Source organism: Pseudoliparis swirei, chromosome 16 (assembly GCF_029220125.1).
Source record: "Pseudoliparis swirei isolate HS2019 ecotype Mariana Trench chromosome 16, NWPU_hadal_v1, whole genome shotgun sequence".
Taxonomy (NCBI): Eukaryota; Metazoa; Chordata; class Actinopteri; order Perciformes; family Liparidae; genus Pseudoliparis; species Pseudoliparis swirei.
Window position 1 is genome coordinate 12,720,065 of NC_079403.1, and position 20,266 is coordinate 12,740,330.

The 20,266-nt window shown below is 42.3% G+C and overlaps 1 protein-coding gene across 6 annotated transcripts in view; it reads left to right on the forward strand.

Annotated features, from left to right (window-relative positions):
• myripb (myosin VIIA and Rab interacting protein b) overlaps positions 1-20,266 on the forward strand; it is a 110,114-nt gene that overhangs the window by 49,364 nt on the left and 40,484 nt on the right. For all 6 annotated transcript variants that reach the window (XM_056434126.1, XM_056434127.1, XM_056434128.1 and 3 more), the window contains one exon: positions 10,398-10,619. In XM_056434126.1, coding sequence (XP_056290101.1) covers positions 10,398-10,619 — 222 coding nt within the window. The remainder of the gene's footprint in view (positions 1-10,397; positions 10,620-20,266) is intronic.

The following is a 20,266-nucleotide window of genomic DNA, read 5'->3' on the forward strand; positions in this document are numbered from 1 at the left end:
GTTTGAGGAAGTGAGTGACAGGGATGGTGAGAATGTGTAGGCGGATTCTGAGTTGCTAAAAAATATTTACCCTGAAAGCAATGTGTATTTGACTTGTTAGCTGTGTGAGTTTATGCATCAGACATCCTTTAAGCCTCGATTTGGAGGATATGAAATTGTGCATTTAAACTTTCCTATGTCGCACATCTTCTCTTGACACAGAGGAAATCATGTAATCGTGTGCTCTGGAAAAACAAAGTCAGTTATGAGTAACTGGATGGTCAAAACAAAAATACCAGAATGCAAATGTCAAATGCTCTCTGCACCTTGCTGAGGTGGCAGTAAACCGTCTACACAAATAATTTTCTCCCTGTCTTTATCTCGCTCTCATTTTCTCACATAGTTGCCATGCAGGCAGGCCGCTCTGATTGGAAACGTTATCAGCGGAGCACACATTTGACTTGGATTGTTTCCCAAAGTGAGGGCTCATGATTGGCCCATTGGATAATCGTCGCCGGCCAAAGTTGGTTTAAATTATAATCAGATTGTACTCATGCAGTTTGTAACCTGTGGCTCAATTTCAAGGTTTTTAACCAGTCCATGGATGTTGTCCCCAGGTTCGGCTGTGGAGCTCAATTCGTGTGAAATCAAATAGTTGAGTTTTAAGGGTTTTTACTGAACATAAACAATAACATAAATCAAGTACACATATTTATAATGAAAAAGAAACTTTGTCAAAGTGGGCAGTCATCATAATAATAAGAATAATAATAAGAATCATTTATTTTATATAGCGCTTCTCAAGTCACCCGAAGTCGCTTTACAGAGTCCAGAGGTCATACCCACACACAGTCATCCCGGTGGTGGTAAGCTACATCAGTAGCCACAGCTGCCCTGGGGCAGACTGACGGAAGCGTGGCAGCCAATCAGCGCCTACGGCCCCTCCCCCACCACCAACATTCATTCACATCCATACGAACCGGGGTGAGGCTGCGGCGCATGTCTTTATCATGTTCATCCAACTCGTGGGTAGCTCGTCATCTTCATATGATACAAAGTGGTATCAGCTCAAAAACCTGACCGATACAAAAGGTCACATAAAAACAGTTAATTCTAAACAAAAAAAATGTTGACAGCAGTAACCAAACGCGCGACACAGTCAGGGAAATACAAAGGAAAAGAAAAACCCCATGCAATATAACAAAATGGGGTCTGGCATTGACACAAAATATGCTAAGCACATTGCACAGTCCAGAACACAAAATCCACTTAAAGGCAATGCAAGGTACACCCGCGCTGCACTCACCGCTGGCTGCACCCAATCGAAACAGGAAGTGGCCACCCTTGACCCGGATATTTATTAGGACTTGGGTCCTGGATTGGCTTATGAAAAGATTTGCCTCCCTGAGCCAATCAGTGGGTTACAAGTTGATTATTGTTGTAAGTGAACATCTCAAGTTAATTGGTTGACTCCAGTGTTGTGAATGACATAATGACTTTAGTGACTTGGTATTCCAAGTGAACTGAAGTTTATAATCATCTCGTCACTTGGTCACTGTGGTATTGCGTCTCAGCCGGACCTGTCGATCAGAGGCACTTCCCTCCTCCGTCGCAATGTTTCCTCTGTCATAGTATTTATATGGACTGTGCCTCATGTCCCTATACAGACACGGCACCATCGCTCATGGAAAGGTCGAAGTCCCATGTGTCTTGTGCATGTGTGCATGTGTTCATCCATTCATGCATGCATGCCTGCATATGTCCATTGTGTTTACGAACATGCCTCTTAGCCCAACGGGCTGGAAAGCCTGCAGGGTGGATGTGATGTATGAGAAGAGATGAAGCAGGTCGTCATGTGTGCTTGGTGAGGCTGACAGAATGAGTCCCTGTGGGAAACTCAACCAACAGCTTCAGGAGGGCGGGTGAGTGTTTCCATTCTGAATGTCTATGGTAACTCCACCTCGAGTTACTGCGCTTATGTCACCGTTCTTTTATTGCAAGGATATCTATGCACACATATTGTTGAGGACACCAGACATACGAAGCAGAGCAGCTAAGAATATATTGTATATACTTATTCTAGGTATAGAGGACGCTCTTACATTAAGGGATATGAATAATTGTGTGTGTGTGTGTTTCAAGTGAGAAAGGAATGGAGAGAGCAACACCAGCAGCAGCAGCAGCATCACAGCCCCCCTGTTCCGCTCACCTTGAGGTTCTCATAGCTGCAGAATGACAGGCTGGATAAAAGAAAGAGATGAGATGCATGTAAATCCTCCACTGTGTCTCGTATTCTAAATATATTGAAGATGAGAGAAAGGGAGTAGCGAGGCACAGAGATACAAGTCTATTTCCTCTTTACTCATGCAGTGGATGAATAAACCACACAAAAGCCACCACAAAAATGAACATGATTAATAATGTATCCTGTATAAATTAGCCACATTCTTTTACAAAATACAAAGAAGCTTGAGCGCAATATTTCAAAGTCAAATCCATAAAGTGTGAAGAGAGGTCAAAGAGGGAGGGTTCGTAGCTACGCTAGTGTCTGTTCTATCGGGATGCCAAGGTCGGTTCGTCTGTGACATCGTCCTCTGTTGTATAACTTCCTCATTGCACCTTGCACCTCCCGGCTTATTAGCTGACCCTGTGCATTTCATGTGTAATGCAATTCTGGGTCCATTTTCTTATCATGAGTTATCTTGTACTTGGTGGGAATTCCATTTGCAGTTTCAGCACATTTTTACCTGTTTCCCTTGAGTCATAGGAAAGAATATGAATGTAAAAACAGGCTAATTGTAATTAATTTACCGATTGCTAAAGGCAAATTCTGCCTCTACGTTTAGGTGCCTTTGAGGTTTCATGAAGTAAATTTTGTCTTTGTAAGATAGTACTTTGTTTTTTATTAAAGATATATTTCGGATATATTACTCATTTTTAATGTTTAAGTTGTCATGACAAAAGAGATGCTGATCCAGACAATACATATAAATATGAGCAATAAAGTCTTGAACCTTGCCTTGTTTAGAACCTGTTAATGACGGAGTCCTCCAGATGTCAACCAGGAGAGTGTGGAGGAAGATGACAAGCTCTGTATCAGGGTTGCAGGATTATTCAAGTCACACCTTGATGTTACAGGCCGCACTGGTTGGAGGAAATTACCTTGAGAAACTCTCCACTCTACTCTCCAATATACTGACACAGATGTTTTGGCCAGAGCTGCTATTTGTCAAACCTCTCCTGGATGAGAGTGCTGATGTACAGTTGCTGTTACATAAGTTATAGTGTGCTGTGTGACGGGGACTTTAGCCCACATCACGCTGCAGGAGAACCGGCTACTTTCACTTGATCTTCCTTGGCTTGTTCTTCAGGGCTCCCTTGTAAATTGATCAGTGGTATATTAAAATATAACTAAAATATTTTGTATTTCTTCTCAACTCACCTGCCTGTCACACCTGCACCTTAATCAACAGCTCTGACAATCCCAATAGCCAAATGTCTGGCACTCAAATGCATCACCCTCCTCATGCCACTGCATTGCAGAGGAGAACGACAGCTGAGCCTTTCTCCAGCGGTTTTCTTTACTCCCTCTTTTGGAATTGCCACTCAAGTTGGATGACCTTCGGTTGAGCCAAATGTTGCACTCAATTCTCCTTTTGCCCCCTGGAGCAGATTGGAATTATGCAAAAATAATACACACATATAGGCCATTACACACAACACCGTATAATGTTTCACTTTTGGACAATTAACAGTGGGATTCATTACACTCCACCGGATACCATCCCTCATGTGAGCAAAATGACCAAAATACATGACCCCCCCCCCCCCCCCCTCCCTCATCCCTAAGTAGCACAAAGAGTGCAGTGACAGAGGGGTCATGTATGTTCGTCTAGTCTGCCTGACTCTTTGATCCTCTATCTGACTGAGGCTAGTGCAAGTTAGAATACATGGCCCTGACCATGGCTCTGGGGTATTCGTAGCCTCCGTGTTTAGGCGCGGCCGCCGGAGATGATTGTGGCCCGTGAGGATGTTCCACCAGACCAGTGGTTCTCAAACTGTTTATGTTGCGCCCCACTTCGGAGGAAGAAAGATGTTCACACACCCCACCGCCCCAACAAAAGGAAGCACTGAATATAATTTCAAGATAATAACAATTCAATGCAAGCTGTGAAAAACTAAACAAAACAAGTTCAAATATCTTTTCAAAACAATAATGTGCAACCTTTGCAAAACAAAACAAAACGAGTGTAGATATGTGTGAGTCATCACGTTGTATCATTATTATACGCTGCAATGAGCTTTCCACGACACCTCTTTTTAAAATGGGGTTGCAGGCTTGATACAGCCACTCTCAATTAATGCTCAATGTTGAGCTCTTGTTTTGAAGGGCAACAGCAGGAAAGCCAAATTCATTTCTCAAGAATTATGGTAGTCATGCACGCGCAGCGTAACCTGTTAACGGCGTAATGTAAACATTTCCACTAAAGTACAAGCATTTCGCTCTTTATTTCTTAATGATGTAGTTGTATGTCCGTTTACTTTGTAATAAGTGAAGTTCTCAATAAAGGTCTTGAAAAATCTGCATTTCCATTCGTGCCCTACCTGTAATGCCTTGGCGCCCCACTAGAGGGTCGCGCCCCACAGTTTGAGAACCACTGCACCAGACGCACTGCAGCGTGTTTCCGGAGTGGCCCAGAAGTGTCTCGCACTGTGCTGTTTATTGATGTATCAATGGTGCTGTCCATTGTGCTGAAGTAGCAGAGAAATTGCAATCACTCTCACACACACAACCACACACACACACACACACACACACACACACACACACACACACACACACACAGATTTACACACACACAGATTTACACAGAAACAGGAAGGCAAACGCTTCACACTTCAAATTGCCCACTTTCAACTAAAAGCACCTTAAGCGTCTGGAAAGCCCTCAATCTATTCACAATTTACCGAGTGCATTTTGCAACTGTATACGTGGAAATGCACATTGACTCGGATCAATAAAAACCCACATGAACACACTTAGACTCAACACTTGCGCACGCGCACACACACATACACACACACACACACACACACACACACACACACACACACACACACACTCCTTTCAGACAGGTGTGCTCCCACTTCTCTCTGCTCCATGGCTTTTATGAGCTCCTGGTGTAATGGGGAACATACTGGTGTTTTGGGTTTCCACTGCAGCAGGCGGATCAAAGCACTGATCAAAGACTCTGCTATATTTTATGCTCATTTCTTCCAGAATCCTCCTCTCGGCTACTAACACCGGGTTAACAATGCTCCAACATGGCTTTTCTTCAGTCTGCTGTCTTTTCTTCTTCCTTCTTTGTTGGAGTGCACGGCTCCACATTCAGGAGGAAATACTATATATAGCTAAAAAGACTTTCTCTGAAACCTATTGTATATCCACTTGTTCTGTGTTCTGTCCTAATGTATGCATTGATACATGTTGAAAAAAATGCAGTAGTCTGCCTCATGAACTGAATGTTTGATTTGAAGGAAGCTAAATATACAAATATTTTTTCTTACGAATGTTGTTAATTGCATCCCAAGAAAGTCTTTTCGCCAAAGTCTAATTTGGCAACTGTGTTGTTGTGACAGCTTTTTATACTCGGAGATAAATGTTCTTATGCCATCACTCTTGTAGAGACACTACCACTACCTCGGAAATGGACATTTTCTGGTACATGTTTAATATTAAATCATCAACCATATACATGTTGTTTTAGAGGTGTGAAGATATTAATTTAGTATTACCAGTCGCAGATGTCACATTATGTGTATGAATCCACACTCTCAGAAGCAAAACATTGCATTGGTCTTTATAAATATTCAATTTCTTACATTTAGCATGAAGTGACTAAGCACAATAGTGTAATTTTGCAAACAAACTGATTCATTAAATTGTTTTTCAGTTGAATCAATGAGCAGTGCTGTAACTCTGAAGCACAGTTACTGAGAGAGTGATACATCTTTGTTTGTTTTTTAACTGTGATTGTTTCTTGTTTTCTGATCAGGCGGCCGCTGGACCTCAAAATTCCATTATCTTGATTACAGATCTAGCTATGACATAATTCAACTTCACCGGGAAAAATGTACGCCTGTCTGTTTGTCAGCTGAAAGAAAGGGACTGACAAAATGGAAACTAAGGGCCAGGAGACATGAGACGACTCTGAAAAATAACTATACTGTTAGCAGAACGTGAAAGTGAGTCGGAGAAGCAGGGTTGACTTGATGGGAAAAGAAGACGAGAGAGCCAAGTTAATACATACAGTGACAGGAAGTCAGAAATACAAGGCATATTTTAAAGCCACATACCACTCCAATACCCGGATTTTAAATCACGGAATTATTGGTATTCAGCTTTGTTTCCCCTCTTTAACTCGCTGTATACTTAAACATCTGCAAATGTTTTTAATTCAACAGTTCAGCATCTAGAGATCTTTTTATTTAGCCAGACCCACCGTTTTAAAATGATGTTGAAAGGCAGATTTCTTCTGGAGTTAACTTTGCCTTCTGTGCTTGGAAAGCATTGAACAGATAACACATGTTCTCTGATTTGTGGTCACAACTTTTCGTTGTCCTCATTGTCCCAACTGCAAACACTAATTGAGTCGAAATTCTAGATGACAGTTCGATTGAAACAAAACATTTTGTTTATTAGTTTCAAACCTGTGTGGCATGTTAATTACAAAACAAGTCATTGAGTAATCCAGAAAATAATGGGTACATTTATTGATGATGTCAAAATACCAAACCAAATACCAAACTGGTAATGTCACAGAATTATCCGGAGCTTTTGATCACATCTCATGGTATTCATCAACACATGCCCAGTTCTTTTGAAGGGTTTTTATTGACATCTCCAGTTCATTCTTGGGTCACAGTAATTAACCGAAAATGAGTCAGGCTTTTACAAGGTCCCTTTAGTTTCACAGCCATAATTCAAATATACATACCAGAGATTTAAACAACATAAATCTATGTTAACTCAAGCTAATTGAATATGAATAACATTGCACATTTAACTTAAAAGGGCAAGTTGCTGATAAAGAGCGACTATACTGTTATTTCTTACGAGCACCTGGACGATCCTCGGCGATCTCCAGTCATGGCTGCTAAATGCTCACAGGTTTTCATGTCTCATTAACAGAGATGTGAGTTAATGTGTCGGGACGCCAGGCATGACAAACCCCTCTTGTCCTTGGATATACAATATGTGTGTATATATTTGCCCACTCATTTAATTAAATGGAAATGGCCGGAGCTAGCCGCCATAACTGTGCTGCTCATTAAACCTGTATGCCATACTCAGCGAGGGGGAATGGAACCTGATCCTAATCACAACTGAAGGAAATTATTTCCACGCAAAAGCTTCTTGGTGTTATTAAGATGTGAAATGATTCAATTCAATTCAGTTTATTTGTATAGCCCAATTTCACAAATTACAAATTTGTCTCGGAGTGCTTTACAATCTGTACACATACATCATCCTGCCCAAACCTCACCATCCATCGAAAAAAAAAAATAAAATAATTCAGGAGGGAAAAAAGGAAAAAACCTGAGAGAGCAACAGAGGAGATCTCTCCCTAGGATGACAGATGCAATAGCAATAATGTGTACAGAAGGACAGATTAAAAACATTCAAAATAGTTCATAGTAGGCATATTCCTGATGGGAGACCTCCACGATCCATCAGGCAGATGGCGGGGGAGAGAGGGAGGGAGGCTCAGTCTCAACAGGACTGATGGCGTAGTCAGCAGGAAATTTTTCCGTCCCAGAGGCAGTCATCAGCAGATAGATTTGGCGGGTCTCATAGGTCCGATGAACCACAGACAAGAAGGAAAAAAAAAGGACTTCAGGAGAGGAGCAGTTAGTTGCGTGTGATTGATTGAGTAGGAGAAGGAGAGAGAGGAGAAAGAGAGGCAAGTGGAAACGTCCCCGGTCCCGCAGCCTATAGCAGCATATCAGCATATCAAATATCAAGGGACCAGGGCAGCCTGATGACCACTCAACTATATAAGCTCTCAAAGAGGAGAGGAAGGTCTTCTCTTCTTAAACTCTGGTGACTGTGGGTTCCGACTGGAAGTGGAAGCTGGTTCCAGAAAAAGAGGAGGATGAAACTAAAAGGCTCTGGCTCATTCTACTTTTTAAGACTCTAAGAAACTAGTAGTTTAGATTTAGGGTCTAAGTGAGGCTCTCATGAGCTCCGGTTAAGAGAAGAATTTTAAAAAGATTCTGATTTTTACTGGGAGCCAGTGCAGAGCAGCTAGCAGGAGTGATGATCTCTTTTTTTCTTTTTAGTGAGAAACACGAGCTGCAGCTGCTTGTATTAGGCTTGCATCATTTTCTTATATATATATATATATATATATATATATATATATATATCCTTTGTGAATCCGATGCTGTAGCTCAGACAAGGACTTTTGTTTTTCTTGATATTGCTTGGCGTTTTGTTAAAGAATGTTTTAACTTGATTGGGGGGCCACCGTTTCCCAGCAGCTTTGACCTGCATGTGCAGAATACAAAACCTCCTTTTGATCATCTAGATTCATAATTGTGTGTATGTCCGTATCTACAGAATGTGTATGCCAACAACTGCCCTTCAGCACACATGACACTGTATTTGAAATGGTTTGTTCTTCTTGATAATATGCTGTGTCATAATGATGCATGTGAAAAGCAATCAGGGAGGCAGGAGAGGGTCTGCTTGTGGAGCAGCGATAACAACTTAGGGAAGCTGAAGATTGCAACGCCCTCACTGGCTCCACAGACACCGGACAGGACACACATGACATTCACAATATGCTGCGTGCAGCACGAGTCGTTGCCATGAACATACTTTTCCATGTCTGCCGTGGTTGCTTAGTTCAGTCGGATGCTTCCACACATGTTGCATTCTATGCAGGTTTTGGCTGCATCGCTGTATTCAGACATGTATGGAGTTTTCTCCGTAGATAAGGATACGTTTCATCTGTTTGCATATCCTGTGCGTGGCCTCTGCTCTGTGAGGCTGTGCATGTCTAGGATCAGTCAGAGCAGTGTGTGCTGTAACCGGGTTGTGTGTCGTGGATAGAAGAGTTTGAATAATTTACTCACTGCCCATTCCAGCTGAACGCAGTGTCACACCTTCCCAGCAGCAACAGCTCCATCTCTGCATCTCAGCCTCCACCTGCACCTAATGACAACTAATGGGTGATGGTGTCACAGATTAAAGTGTTACCTACTCTCTCCTCCTCGTTGTGTATTATTTTAAATGTAATTGACACACGTGCAATATGTGCTAATGATGAAAGGTATATGATATAAATGCAAAACATTACATGATGTATCGCAGCCACTGCCTATGGTGCATTGCTCCGTCAGCGCAGCTCATACAGAGGAAAATCCATGTACATTATTTATGTGAACATTTGAGTACAGGTCTCGGATAGCAACGCTGCTTTGCGTGTTAACACATCAATCAACAACCTATCTTATCATGTCTCGCTTTTTTATTTCATCATTCTTTGAATCTAAAAATCGTATTTGAAAGCTTTTTTGTTCTGTTCTAAGCAAAATATGCGCGGGGGGGGGGGGGATGCACAATTTGTTGTGTGCAGCTGTTTGAATGTCAGTGTCAGCTGTGGTTGTGGATTTGATGTGATATTTAAATGAGCTTTGGTCAAGTTTGTCTGCGCCTATAATCCTAATAGTTCATTAGTGTGAACAATTCTCAGAGGCGTTAAGATCAGTGAGACGGTGCTGCTCGCCGCTGCTCCTTCATTACCGCCGCTTTAAACTGTAACATTTGGAATGAAGCCCAAGCAGCTCTGGACTGTGGAGGCTTTTCATCAATGCTGTTTTTCTCTGAGGCTAGCTGTATTTATGTGTGTTGAATATGAGATACCTATCAAGGGACCTTCTACTTGGCACACTATTGATGCCAATGTATTCTCATCTCCCTCATCCTCATAGTGCCGCCCATGCCCTAATTAACAAAGACGCAGTACTCTTTTTTTTAATGTGAGGATGTCGAAGACGTGCATGTTGGGCTCTCCTCGGCGGAGTTGACTGATGTGGGCAAACAAGGCATGACAGGTCCTCCCAAATTGAAATGTCAGCCATCACGTGAACTCCACAGAATCCGTGTAAGAGAGAGAGGGAGCCGAGAAGTGTTTTCACCAAGACATGACCCCCTCTGCCCTCCCCCTCCTTTGTTTTAATACCCAACCTTTTAATTGTTAATCAACCACAGTATCTCCAATTATTCCGCAGCGTAATCCTCTGCCGTTTTTTTTAAAACATTCTACCACTCGACCAGGCGCTCACCACCCTCTCGCACTCTCTCCCCCTCCCCCTCCCGTCCTCTCTCCCTCTCCCTCGCTCTGTTTCAGTGAGATGAAGCAGGAGCTGGTGGAGGAAGGCAGCAGATGCTCCATCCTCTCCAAGCAGCACCGCTTCAACGAGCACTGCTGCATCCGCTGCTGCGCGCCCTTCACCTTCCTGCTCAACCCCAAGCGCCTGTGCTTGGACTGCCAGTACAACGTCTGCAAGACCTGCTGCACCTACAACAAGAGGGACAAAGCCTGGCTCTGCTCCGCATGCCAGAAGGGCAGGTGAGTGTTTTCACACACATTCAACGCGCGCCACGCACACACCATCGGCGGCAGAGGATGCGAGGGATTAGAGTAATGACAGAGGGATGAATGGAGACGAGTGAAGCTGTGAATCGGTAAAGTAGAGGACGCTGAAGGAGGAGGGAATTATATGAAGAAAAATAGATATGTGGCATTTATGGGAAAAAGAAGGGATTGAAAAAGGATGAGTGTTGAGGGAATATATAGGCACTGAAGAAGACTGATGAGAAGGGGGAAAGTGAATGAATGAGAGGGAGCGCAGGACTTTGATGGAGTCAGTGCTGCAGGGTTGGGTGGTTTGAGGATTTAGTTTTGATTTGGGATTTGGACATTCAACTCTCATATTCATTTCAAATGTAAAGGAATGTGTTCAGCATTGTTTGCTGCCTTTGTAACATCCTTGGAAGGGAGACTGTAATAAAAAAGGTGGGTAGAAGAGGGGAGGAAATTGAGGGGGACATGTGCGAGTCTAAGTAACGTGTGTGTTGTGGTGAAATGACGATATGTACACACTGCTGCAAAAAGGTGGACACGGACAGATGTTGACACGGCAGGGCAGCAGTATCAGACTAGCTATTAAGGAATGCACATTTATGATTTACTGAACAAGAGAAAAGTCTCAGGAGCAAAAGAGGCACGAAAGACAGTTATATTTTAATGTGTGTGACATAACTTTGTTTTATGTGCAGTTATGGCTGTTTACGTATGCATATCAGTGCAACGCCTTGGAGGTTGTTCGAGTGCCCCTACTCACTGTGTCTGGGCAGCAAGGGTAGGGTGTTGGAAATACTACAACGCTGGAGTCCGTGACTCAGTGATGTGTTCATAGCTCAATTAATTGTGAGCTTTGGATAGTAGTGACTATGCTTGGTATATATGACTGCAGTGTGTCTTCTGCCAGGGGTCTATTGCTTCTCGTCTGTTTTTCCAAACTGAGTGGCTTTTGTGCTAATGCTAAGAAATACAGTAGAAATACAAAATACTTGTATGCGATTTAGTAGCTTAGCTTTGTGATATTTAGAGTGCAATATCTAAAATGAGATTGAATGCTGTTTGTGTTTGTTAAGGCGGAGGTGGACCAGATTGCAAAGCAAGAACAAGCTGTCAAAAAATGCATTGGCCTTCCACTTGGCCTCATATCTCCAGCTCAATCCTATTGCTCTGTTTCTTTTTGTCTTTCATTGATTTTTGCTGCGTGCTGTATTGAGTTAGACCCGCTGCCCTTAGTCCTGGTGTATCAGACAGGAGGGAGGAGGATGGGAGCAGGAGAAACAGCGAGGAGGAGGAGGAGGAGGGAAAGGGATGTTGGCAGTCAGAAGAGGTGCCAAGGTTTGCATCGATCATCCCTTCCCTCACACTTTCTCGGTTGCTTTCTCTCGATCGTTCTCTGCGTGTGTCTCTGCCTCGGGCTCAGTAATGTTCTCATTAGGGGTTTGGACTGAGTCATAGATGGGCCTGATGTCACAACATTGCCGTCTACCAGCTACATATAAATACAGCACTTTTCATCAGCACATTAAAAGGGCTTGAATCGGGTTTTAGCATGAATTACTGTCTCTCCGGATGGAGTCGTGTCATTTGGAGCACTGGTTCACAGCTTGCACCAGTGCTGAGCTTCAGGCGTGTGGCCCCCTGTATATTATTTTGGAAATAGCTATTAGTGCACTGTTGGAGTGGATGATTGCAAAAAGACATTGGTTTGATGCTAAACAGACTGCAACTGTTGGAAAAACAGAAGTACTTGTGCTGTGAATACAATGCTCTATTATGTCATTCCCAAGAGAATGCATTAAATGAAATACAGCGTCTATTAATTCAAGTGAAAAAACACAATATTCATTCATTCATAATTCATTGATTGATCTGTATCTTCGACTGAATGGTGGTGTTTTTGGTCACTTTTGAAACCTTCTTTGGGAAATCTGCTGAATGTAAATACTAAATCAATTCATAAAAGGGAACAGACCGCCAACGGTTTCCCTCGCATGCACCGGCTGTCCATCAACATTCACAGTGGCGCGGCCACGCTGCTCACAAGCACCGTCCGCCTCGGGAAAGCAGATTTGTAATCATCTCACACATGGACACACTCAGAGGCTAAAGTCACCCACTCACACACGGATGCAGATAATAACGTACATCCAGGCCGACGCATGCCCGCAAGCAAAGATACATGAACTCACTTATATCGATTATGTCTCCGTTAATTACATTGACGAGCGGATGTAGTTGAGATGGACATTGCCATCGATGGTTGAATGTTTTGGCAATTCATATGAGATGTTTGCGTGTTGATGGCAGATGGTGCGTCAAACGAAAAGACTCATGACAAAACTGCTGATTCACTAACACCTTTCCAATCTCGTAAAACACACACACACACGCGGACGCACACTCACACACACACGCGGACGCACACTCACATGCACTAAACACTGCTTTCCCTCCTGAGTGAGTGGGACAAGCGTGACCATTTGCAGACTGGTAGAATTGATGGGATCCTCAGCCATGGTCCACAAGCATGACACACACACACACACACACCATGCACATAATCGCACACATCCCCACCACACACCGATGGTTCACTCGGTGAAGTCAAAACATGTTATGTGGAAACTGAAAAGTAATTTCTTCTTGTTGTTCTTGTTTGGCTCCTCGCTCAAAGCAGTGGGGAGAATGTTAAAGGTCAGCACAGGAGATGAAGAGAGATGAAGGTCAAGAGTGAGAGGGGAGGGCAGGAGGATGAAAGGGATTAGGAGAGGGAACGACAGAGGAGGAAAGTACTTGTCCAATTATTTTAGAGGAGGGATGCCATTTAATTATTATCTTTTGTTTATACTTTGGCATTGAGTTGTTCCTCTTACCGTTTTGTTTCCCTGCTTATCCCCGTCTTTTCCTTTGCACATCCTTTATACTTTTGGGCCGTTTTATATTCTAACCTTTCTTTTCTCTGTCACGTTCACGCTTTCTATACCTGATGAAGTCTACATTTTTTACATTCACATTTGAGCTACTGCAATTACTGCTACTCTCTGTGCTTAATCTTTAGAGATGGATGGCTCTGTGCCTGCCTATACAGTCCTCCGGCCATTGAATGATGTACCTTTTAATGTGTGTGTGTGTGTGTGTTCACAGAAATAGCAATACACTAAAGGGACAAACTGTTCTTACCACTCTATGGCTTTCATAATCTCATCCTAAACCACGACTGCGAGGCGATTATGGCATCTGCTGCAAACCCCTACTATACATGCGCACATACACACACACACACACACACACACACACACATACACAAAACACAGTTTACCTAAGCATAACCATACATTAGGCAAAAACCCTCACTGTGCATTTAGTTCAATTGAAATACATTTTTGTGTCATTAGATTCCTTTTAAGATTCCATAATCAGGTGGACTTAATTCCCCATGCATGGAAATGCATCATTGCACTGTATTGTGCATTATGCATTACACAACTGCCAAGAGTCTGTGAATTCTGATCCACACATAACATAAACACAGACACGCTAACACGCTGCTGCAGTTAAAGTGTGACATTACCGCTTCAATGTGCGAGCTGTGGCGCTGTCATGGTGGTGTAACCACGTAGCTGACAGGGAGCCACAATCAGAGTCTGCAATTAATTATTTGGTTTGGGTTGACTTTTTTTTAAAGGCCAAGCAGGAGCTGATTGGCTCTCAGGCCTCAGGACACAAGTTAACAAGCGCTTACCAACTCTCTCTAGCCGTAGTAGAAGTCTACTACTGTAATGGTTTATTTAACATGAAACCACACAAATGCACACACACTCACATTTACACATATCACATGCATGTCACAATTTCTATTTATTGTTGCCATAGCAGCTCCTGTCACTTTCTCAGAGACTGTGAATACTTGCTGTATGTTTTCACCCATAACGAGAGTTGAATGGATGGTTTTTACCGCGTCAACAGGATTCATATCACCAGACAAACTGTCAGTCACAAAGCAGTATGTTCACTTTAGAATCCAGGTGCTGATCATCATAATTCTAACCATAGCGATGCACCGGTCTCATTATGTAAAAACATATTTTAAATTTTTGTGTGCATCGGCAACTATGAAACATTTCCCCTTTGCTGCTTTATTTATCTGGACAATTTAGTTGTTTTCCAATAACTGTCATTTGACATCTTGAGGCTATTTCCACCCCTTTCTCACCCTGCTCTCCAGTTTACGGATTCATAAAGTAGATGCTTTATTGCTGGAATGAATCTACTTGTTGCTACATGCTGCTGTTGTTGTCCTTTATCTCTTTCATGGATTTTCTTCAACAGCCTGACGAAACCACAATCCTTTTTTGAATAACAGATTGAGCTATGCAGCTTTGGCAGCAATAATGCACAGACATAATTGTATTGAGATGCAGCAAAGGAAAATAGTGACTCCTTCTTTGTACTGCTAGGTTTCTATGACCCTTCACCTCTCTGCTTCTGTTCCTTTTATTTATGTCTATTCCATGCATATGCATTTCAACACCTCAAAATGCTTCCACAACAATAGCAGTCGATATGTGTTTGTAAAGACACCAGCGCCCTCAACTCCACCAACTCTCTTGTTGCTGTCAGACAAGCACCTGCGGCTCGTAAAGGCAGAGTCACAGTGTGATCTTTTTCTGTCCTCCTTGTGGGGGTATTTTTATCAGTGCGGTGAGCAAGACTCGTCTTTGACAGGGAGGGTCTGCCCCATGCACCGGGCTGCAGATGAAATGTGTGCACACATCCACAACGTCTCTGCTTTAATAAGGCATTTACATGCCGATGTGCGTTTGGGTCTCGCTCCTCGTTTACCATGTTTTTGTCTGCTTTTTAGCAGATGGATGAACAATGGATTGCCGGACTGATTATTGTGTTTCTTTTCCAATAAATAGTCAAAGCAGCGAGTTTCAAGCCTCAGAATAATGGAAGTCTCTGCTCTCCATCACACGTTGGTGCTATCAATTTGCAGGGTACAGCTTTTAAATCACAGGCGACAACAGCGTGTTTCCGGCTGCAGTCACCGCTTCCCCACATGAAAACGTGCTCGGAATTGATCAAGAACTATTTCCTCCCAATCAGCATGTGGTGGAAATTTTCTACTCCAACACAGCACAGCAAATTGACTGAATCGTGGGAGCCTGAACATTAGCACACTTGATGCCTGGGAAGCAGTTTGAAGATAGAGGGCAGCTGAACCAACTGTGAGGCACAGGAAGGAGAGCCACTCATCTCCCTCTCTCCTTCCATCTCGTCCTCTGCTCCCCCTCCTCCGCGGCCTGGTCTTGTGTCCATCCCAGCTGACACAGGAGCCACCAGTCCATGGTAAACTCTTGATGGTGATTTGCACTTAAAACACAGTCGGGACCCCTCCGGGGTGAACTTTGCTGTGCCAGATTAAAAACACTGTCACTGATACTGACTTGATTTGATTTGATGATGTAACCTTAAATATGTACTTATAGTGGTGATGTGCGAATGTGTTATGTGCTGTGGTTTTTCTAATTATTTTGTATCCATTATCTATTTATATTTTTTGTCTGTTTTTTGTTGTTCTTTACCCTTTTGTTTCTCTTTTCACTTTGTATTGTATCCTTAATGTCCTGTCTTGCTAATTTGTAAAATCAAAATAAATATATATATTTTTTAAAACACAGTCGGGCTCGACGGCTGAGAAACACATGGGAGAATCTCGCGAGTTGCGCACACACTGGTAATTTAGATTCGAAACCTCCTGGATGTCCCGACTTAGCTTTGACTAAGATCTATTCAAGTACCTTGCTCTCATTAATTGAAATGTAGCCTTAATCAGAAACCGCACTTGAATTTGAAATGCAATTTGCACAAGAGTTTCCTTTTTAAAACTAATTACGGCTAGGTTTTTCAGCCTTGAAGCAATCTCAGTGTGTGTGTGCGGTACCTATCTTTGTGTGCTGCGGGGGGGGGGGGGGGGGGGGGGTGAGAGTCTGGATTCTCTGTTTTGTAACTGCTCCGCATCGTGTGACCCCTTGTGTTCCAAGAAAGCATATTTCTCTTGTCGGGGGAGAGGTTCTGTAGCGGGTGATAAATCACTGCTATCCAGGTAAAACGCTAGTGCATGTACACACACACACACACACACACACACACACACACACACACACACACACACACACACACACACACACACACACACACACACACACGTGTGGTGGTGGTGGTGGTGGAGGGGGGGGGGGGGGGTTGTGACTGAATCTGTTCAACTTTTGATCGCAGCCCCACTCCCGGTCCAGTTGTGAGGCCGACATGGGGGAACCTCCATGTGAATGGGGTCATTTGTGTCTCACTGTGCTCAAGCTGCAGGTGATTTGAAATCTCATGATTCCTAAATCGGTTTATGCAGTAAGTTGGCTAGTGGATCAGAACAGGAGCTAAAGCAGTTTGTTGTTTTTATTGGAGGTTATTGGAGACAGAAACTGTTTCCCACAGAGTATAGCAAGACAGGAAATGCCCATGTTACAGCTGGAAGAGGCGTTTCACCAAATGCTGCTTTCTAGTTGTGTGTCTGTCATTGCATTCAGGGACAAAATCTAATTTTGCTTTAAGCTTGATTTCTTTCTGGGTGGTATGTTATGTTTTCCTAAGAAATCCATAGTATATTATTGGTGTTTGTTTTGAGTTGTGTAATAAATATAAAAAACATTTAAGTTTTATTCATTTTTCTGCCATAAAAACAATCTCACTACATAGTGTTTTCCAGGAGGCAATTTCTGGTTCTGACATTGTCTAGGCTACATCGTATAAAGACTGGCTTCACTAGGCGCTCCACTGTGCGCTCTGATACCCATGCAACCATACTATTTAGTATGCCAGGAAAGCTGCAGTATGTACTAAAAGGTAGAAAGAAAGAGTATCCTATGTGGAACGCAGCTCCAGTCAGTTGGCACAAAACAGAAGTTAATAGCACATCTGCAATGCCGAACCTCACCTGTCAGTCAACTGCTGCTGTGGTGAATCACCCTCCCACAGACCTGACATTTAGAGCCTCAAATATGTCCAACAATGGATAAAGAGGCAGAATAGCTTCTGAATAAATATAGTTCATTCCACATATTTTTCCAAGGAGGTTCAAAGCTACTGGCTCATTGCTGCTGGTAAAGAAGTTAAGTCTGTGTTTCAATTGTGTCTTCTAAGATCATGACTTTTAATTAGGGCTGTCAGCGTTAACGCGTTAATCTATGCGATTAATTTGGCCGCGTTAACGCACTAAAATATTTTAACGACGCAAATTTTTTTTTTTTTTTTTTTTGGTACGGTTTGACACTGTTTCCGTTTTAAACAAATTTCTTCGCGAAAATAAGGAGCAGAAAACAGTTTAAACACTCGATGAATCAGTCGGGTTTTCTCCTGCTCCTCCCTTCCTCCCCTCCTCCTCTCTGATACACAGAGGAACGAGGGCGACGCGACGTGTCGGACGCGCGCGGAACTCGTCTGTCACAAAACCTTCAACGTGATGATCAAATCCGTTTCCGTCAAAATGTCTGGGAAACCAAAACACACTCAAACACCAACAAATCACTCCCACCCTCCAGGTTAGGGCTCATTAGCAGCTTAGCAGCCTGAGAGAGCAGAGAACGAGAAACAACTGAGACAATTCAGAGCAGAGCTGAGATTGTTCTGTTCTGGAATGTTTGATGTATAACACGTGGGGCAAAAAGAAAAGACGGTGAATTTAATTTTTAAAATTTGTAAAATGGCCCCCAGCCTCCAGAGGGTGAGCGTGATATATGTGAACGTCAGTCAAGGCCATGTCAGTTGCTTTCTGCTGTTGTTCAATGTGTTAACAATGGGGGTCTCAATATACTTCTTTATTTTTTTTTTACTAATTTTTTTTTCACTGAAGAGAAACAGTTTATCATCCACGATATTATGCACCTCGCTGGCACTTACATGCAGGAGCTCTTTGAAAACACAGCTCAGTGAAGAAAAGTCTTTTAACAAAAGAAACACTTTTTACCCTTAGGTTGCGATTAAATATTTAACCCTCCCGACGCCCGCCTTTCCCTCCATTTTTATTGTTTTTGACTCGTTTTCAATGTTTAACCTTTACATTTTTTATTATTTTTACCCTTTTTTACCCTTTGGGTTGGGTTCAATTAAATATTCCAGAAAATTATTAGAATTAATATTGTTAATATTGTTTTCCAGTTTTGTTTTAGTACTGTTTTGTTTTTTTGTTTGACACACACAATTACAAAAGAATGAATGAGAATGAACCCAAATTGCAGGAGGGTCAAATGAGGATTGGATTAATTAATGATGCAATGAGGGGTTAAAAATGAAAATTGAAAAAAATAAAATGTGTAATGACGGTGAATTTAATTTAATGAACGACATGTGAATGCCCCGGGCCTCCAGAGGTTGTGCTGGTTGACTGTGTTCAATGTTAGATGATACACCAATGGGGGTCTCTGATACTTGTTTTATTTGTTTGACTAATCACTGAAGAAACAAATATTTTGTTTTACTAATATGAAATTTCACTGAAGAAACAATTTATCATCAGGAGTATTCTTTGAAAACACAGCCAGTGAAGTTTTTTTTTTATTTTAACTTTTAATTACTTTTAACTTTTATCGCGATTAATCGTATTGATTAATTAACTTAATCGTATTAATTAATGCGCGATTAATTTTTTAATTTTTAATGACTTTTAATCCATATGAACTTTTTTTGAAAGGGAAAGCTCCTGTGTTTCAGTAACCACTGCACAGTGAACTACGCAAAGAGAAATGTTAATGCCTGTATTGAATATATATTCCCATTGAATCCTCCCCTCCTGGTTCTGCAGATGTGATCAATCAGAAAGCTCTCCAGCATGGGAGGCTCATGTGATATGCTACTAGCTGGCAGGAGAGGAGAGGATGTGAGCTGCATGATTGGCATGAGAAGTGGCTCTCTGCTTACTGATCAAGAAGTCAGTTGCACAAAACTTTTTCCGATCACTATTGCTCTTTCTCCTCTTTGCCTCATGTATCTTTCTAAGAATTTGGCATGAAATGATAGAAACGTCTTCAAGGTGCTGGATGAATAGTAATCTTTCCCCCTAACTCTTCTTCTCCCTGAGGCAGATCACACTGTCTGATCTCCTGCCACAGTGAGCCCTCTGTAGCATAAAAGAGATGAGATATGTGGATTCATACGCATGCACATTCCTCACCTGTCAAACCAAGATGACTCTTTGATGAAAGTGAATATCAGTTTATGTTTTCTTAATGCCCTGGTATAGTCATGCTGTTAATAATAATAATAATAATAATAGTTTTACTTCTCATCCATAAGAAGAAAGGATTTTCCGAAGTTAGGAACTGTAGCATAAGCAGCAGCCAACGCATGATAAAAGAAAGTATACGAGTTGTTAAGAAAGGAAAGGTTTTCATGATGTGGATTTATACCTCAAACTGCAGAACTACAAATACTCAGTCATTGCGGATTGGGTGAAGTCATGGATCGAAAGTGCATTTGGAGCATGTTCGATTGGCCATTACTCATTAAACTCCCCAGCAGGTCAAGAGTGATGATGGGACCTGAGGTAGTCACAGTACTCCAATTCATTCATGTGGACT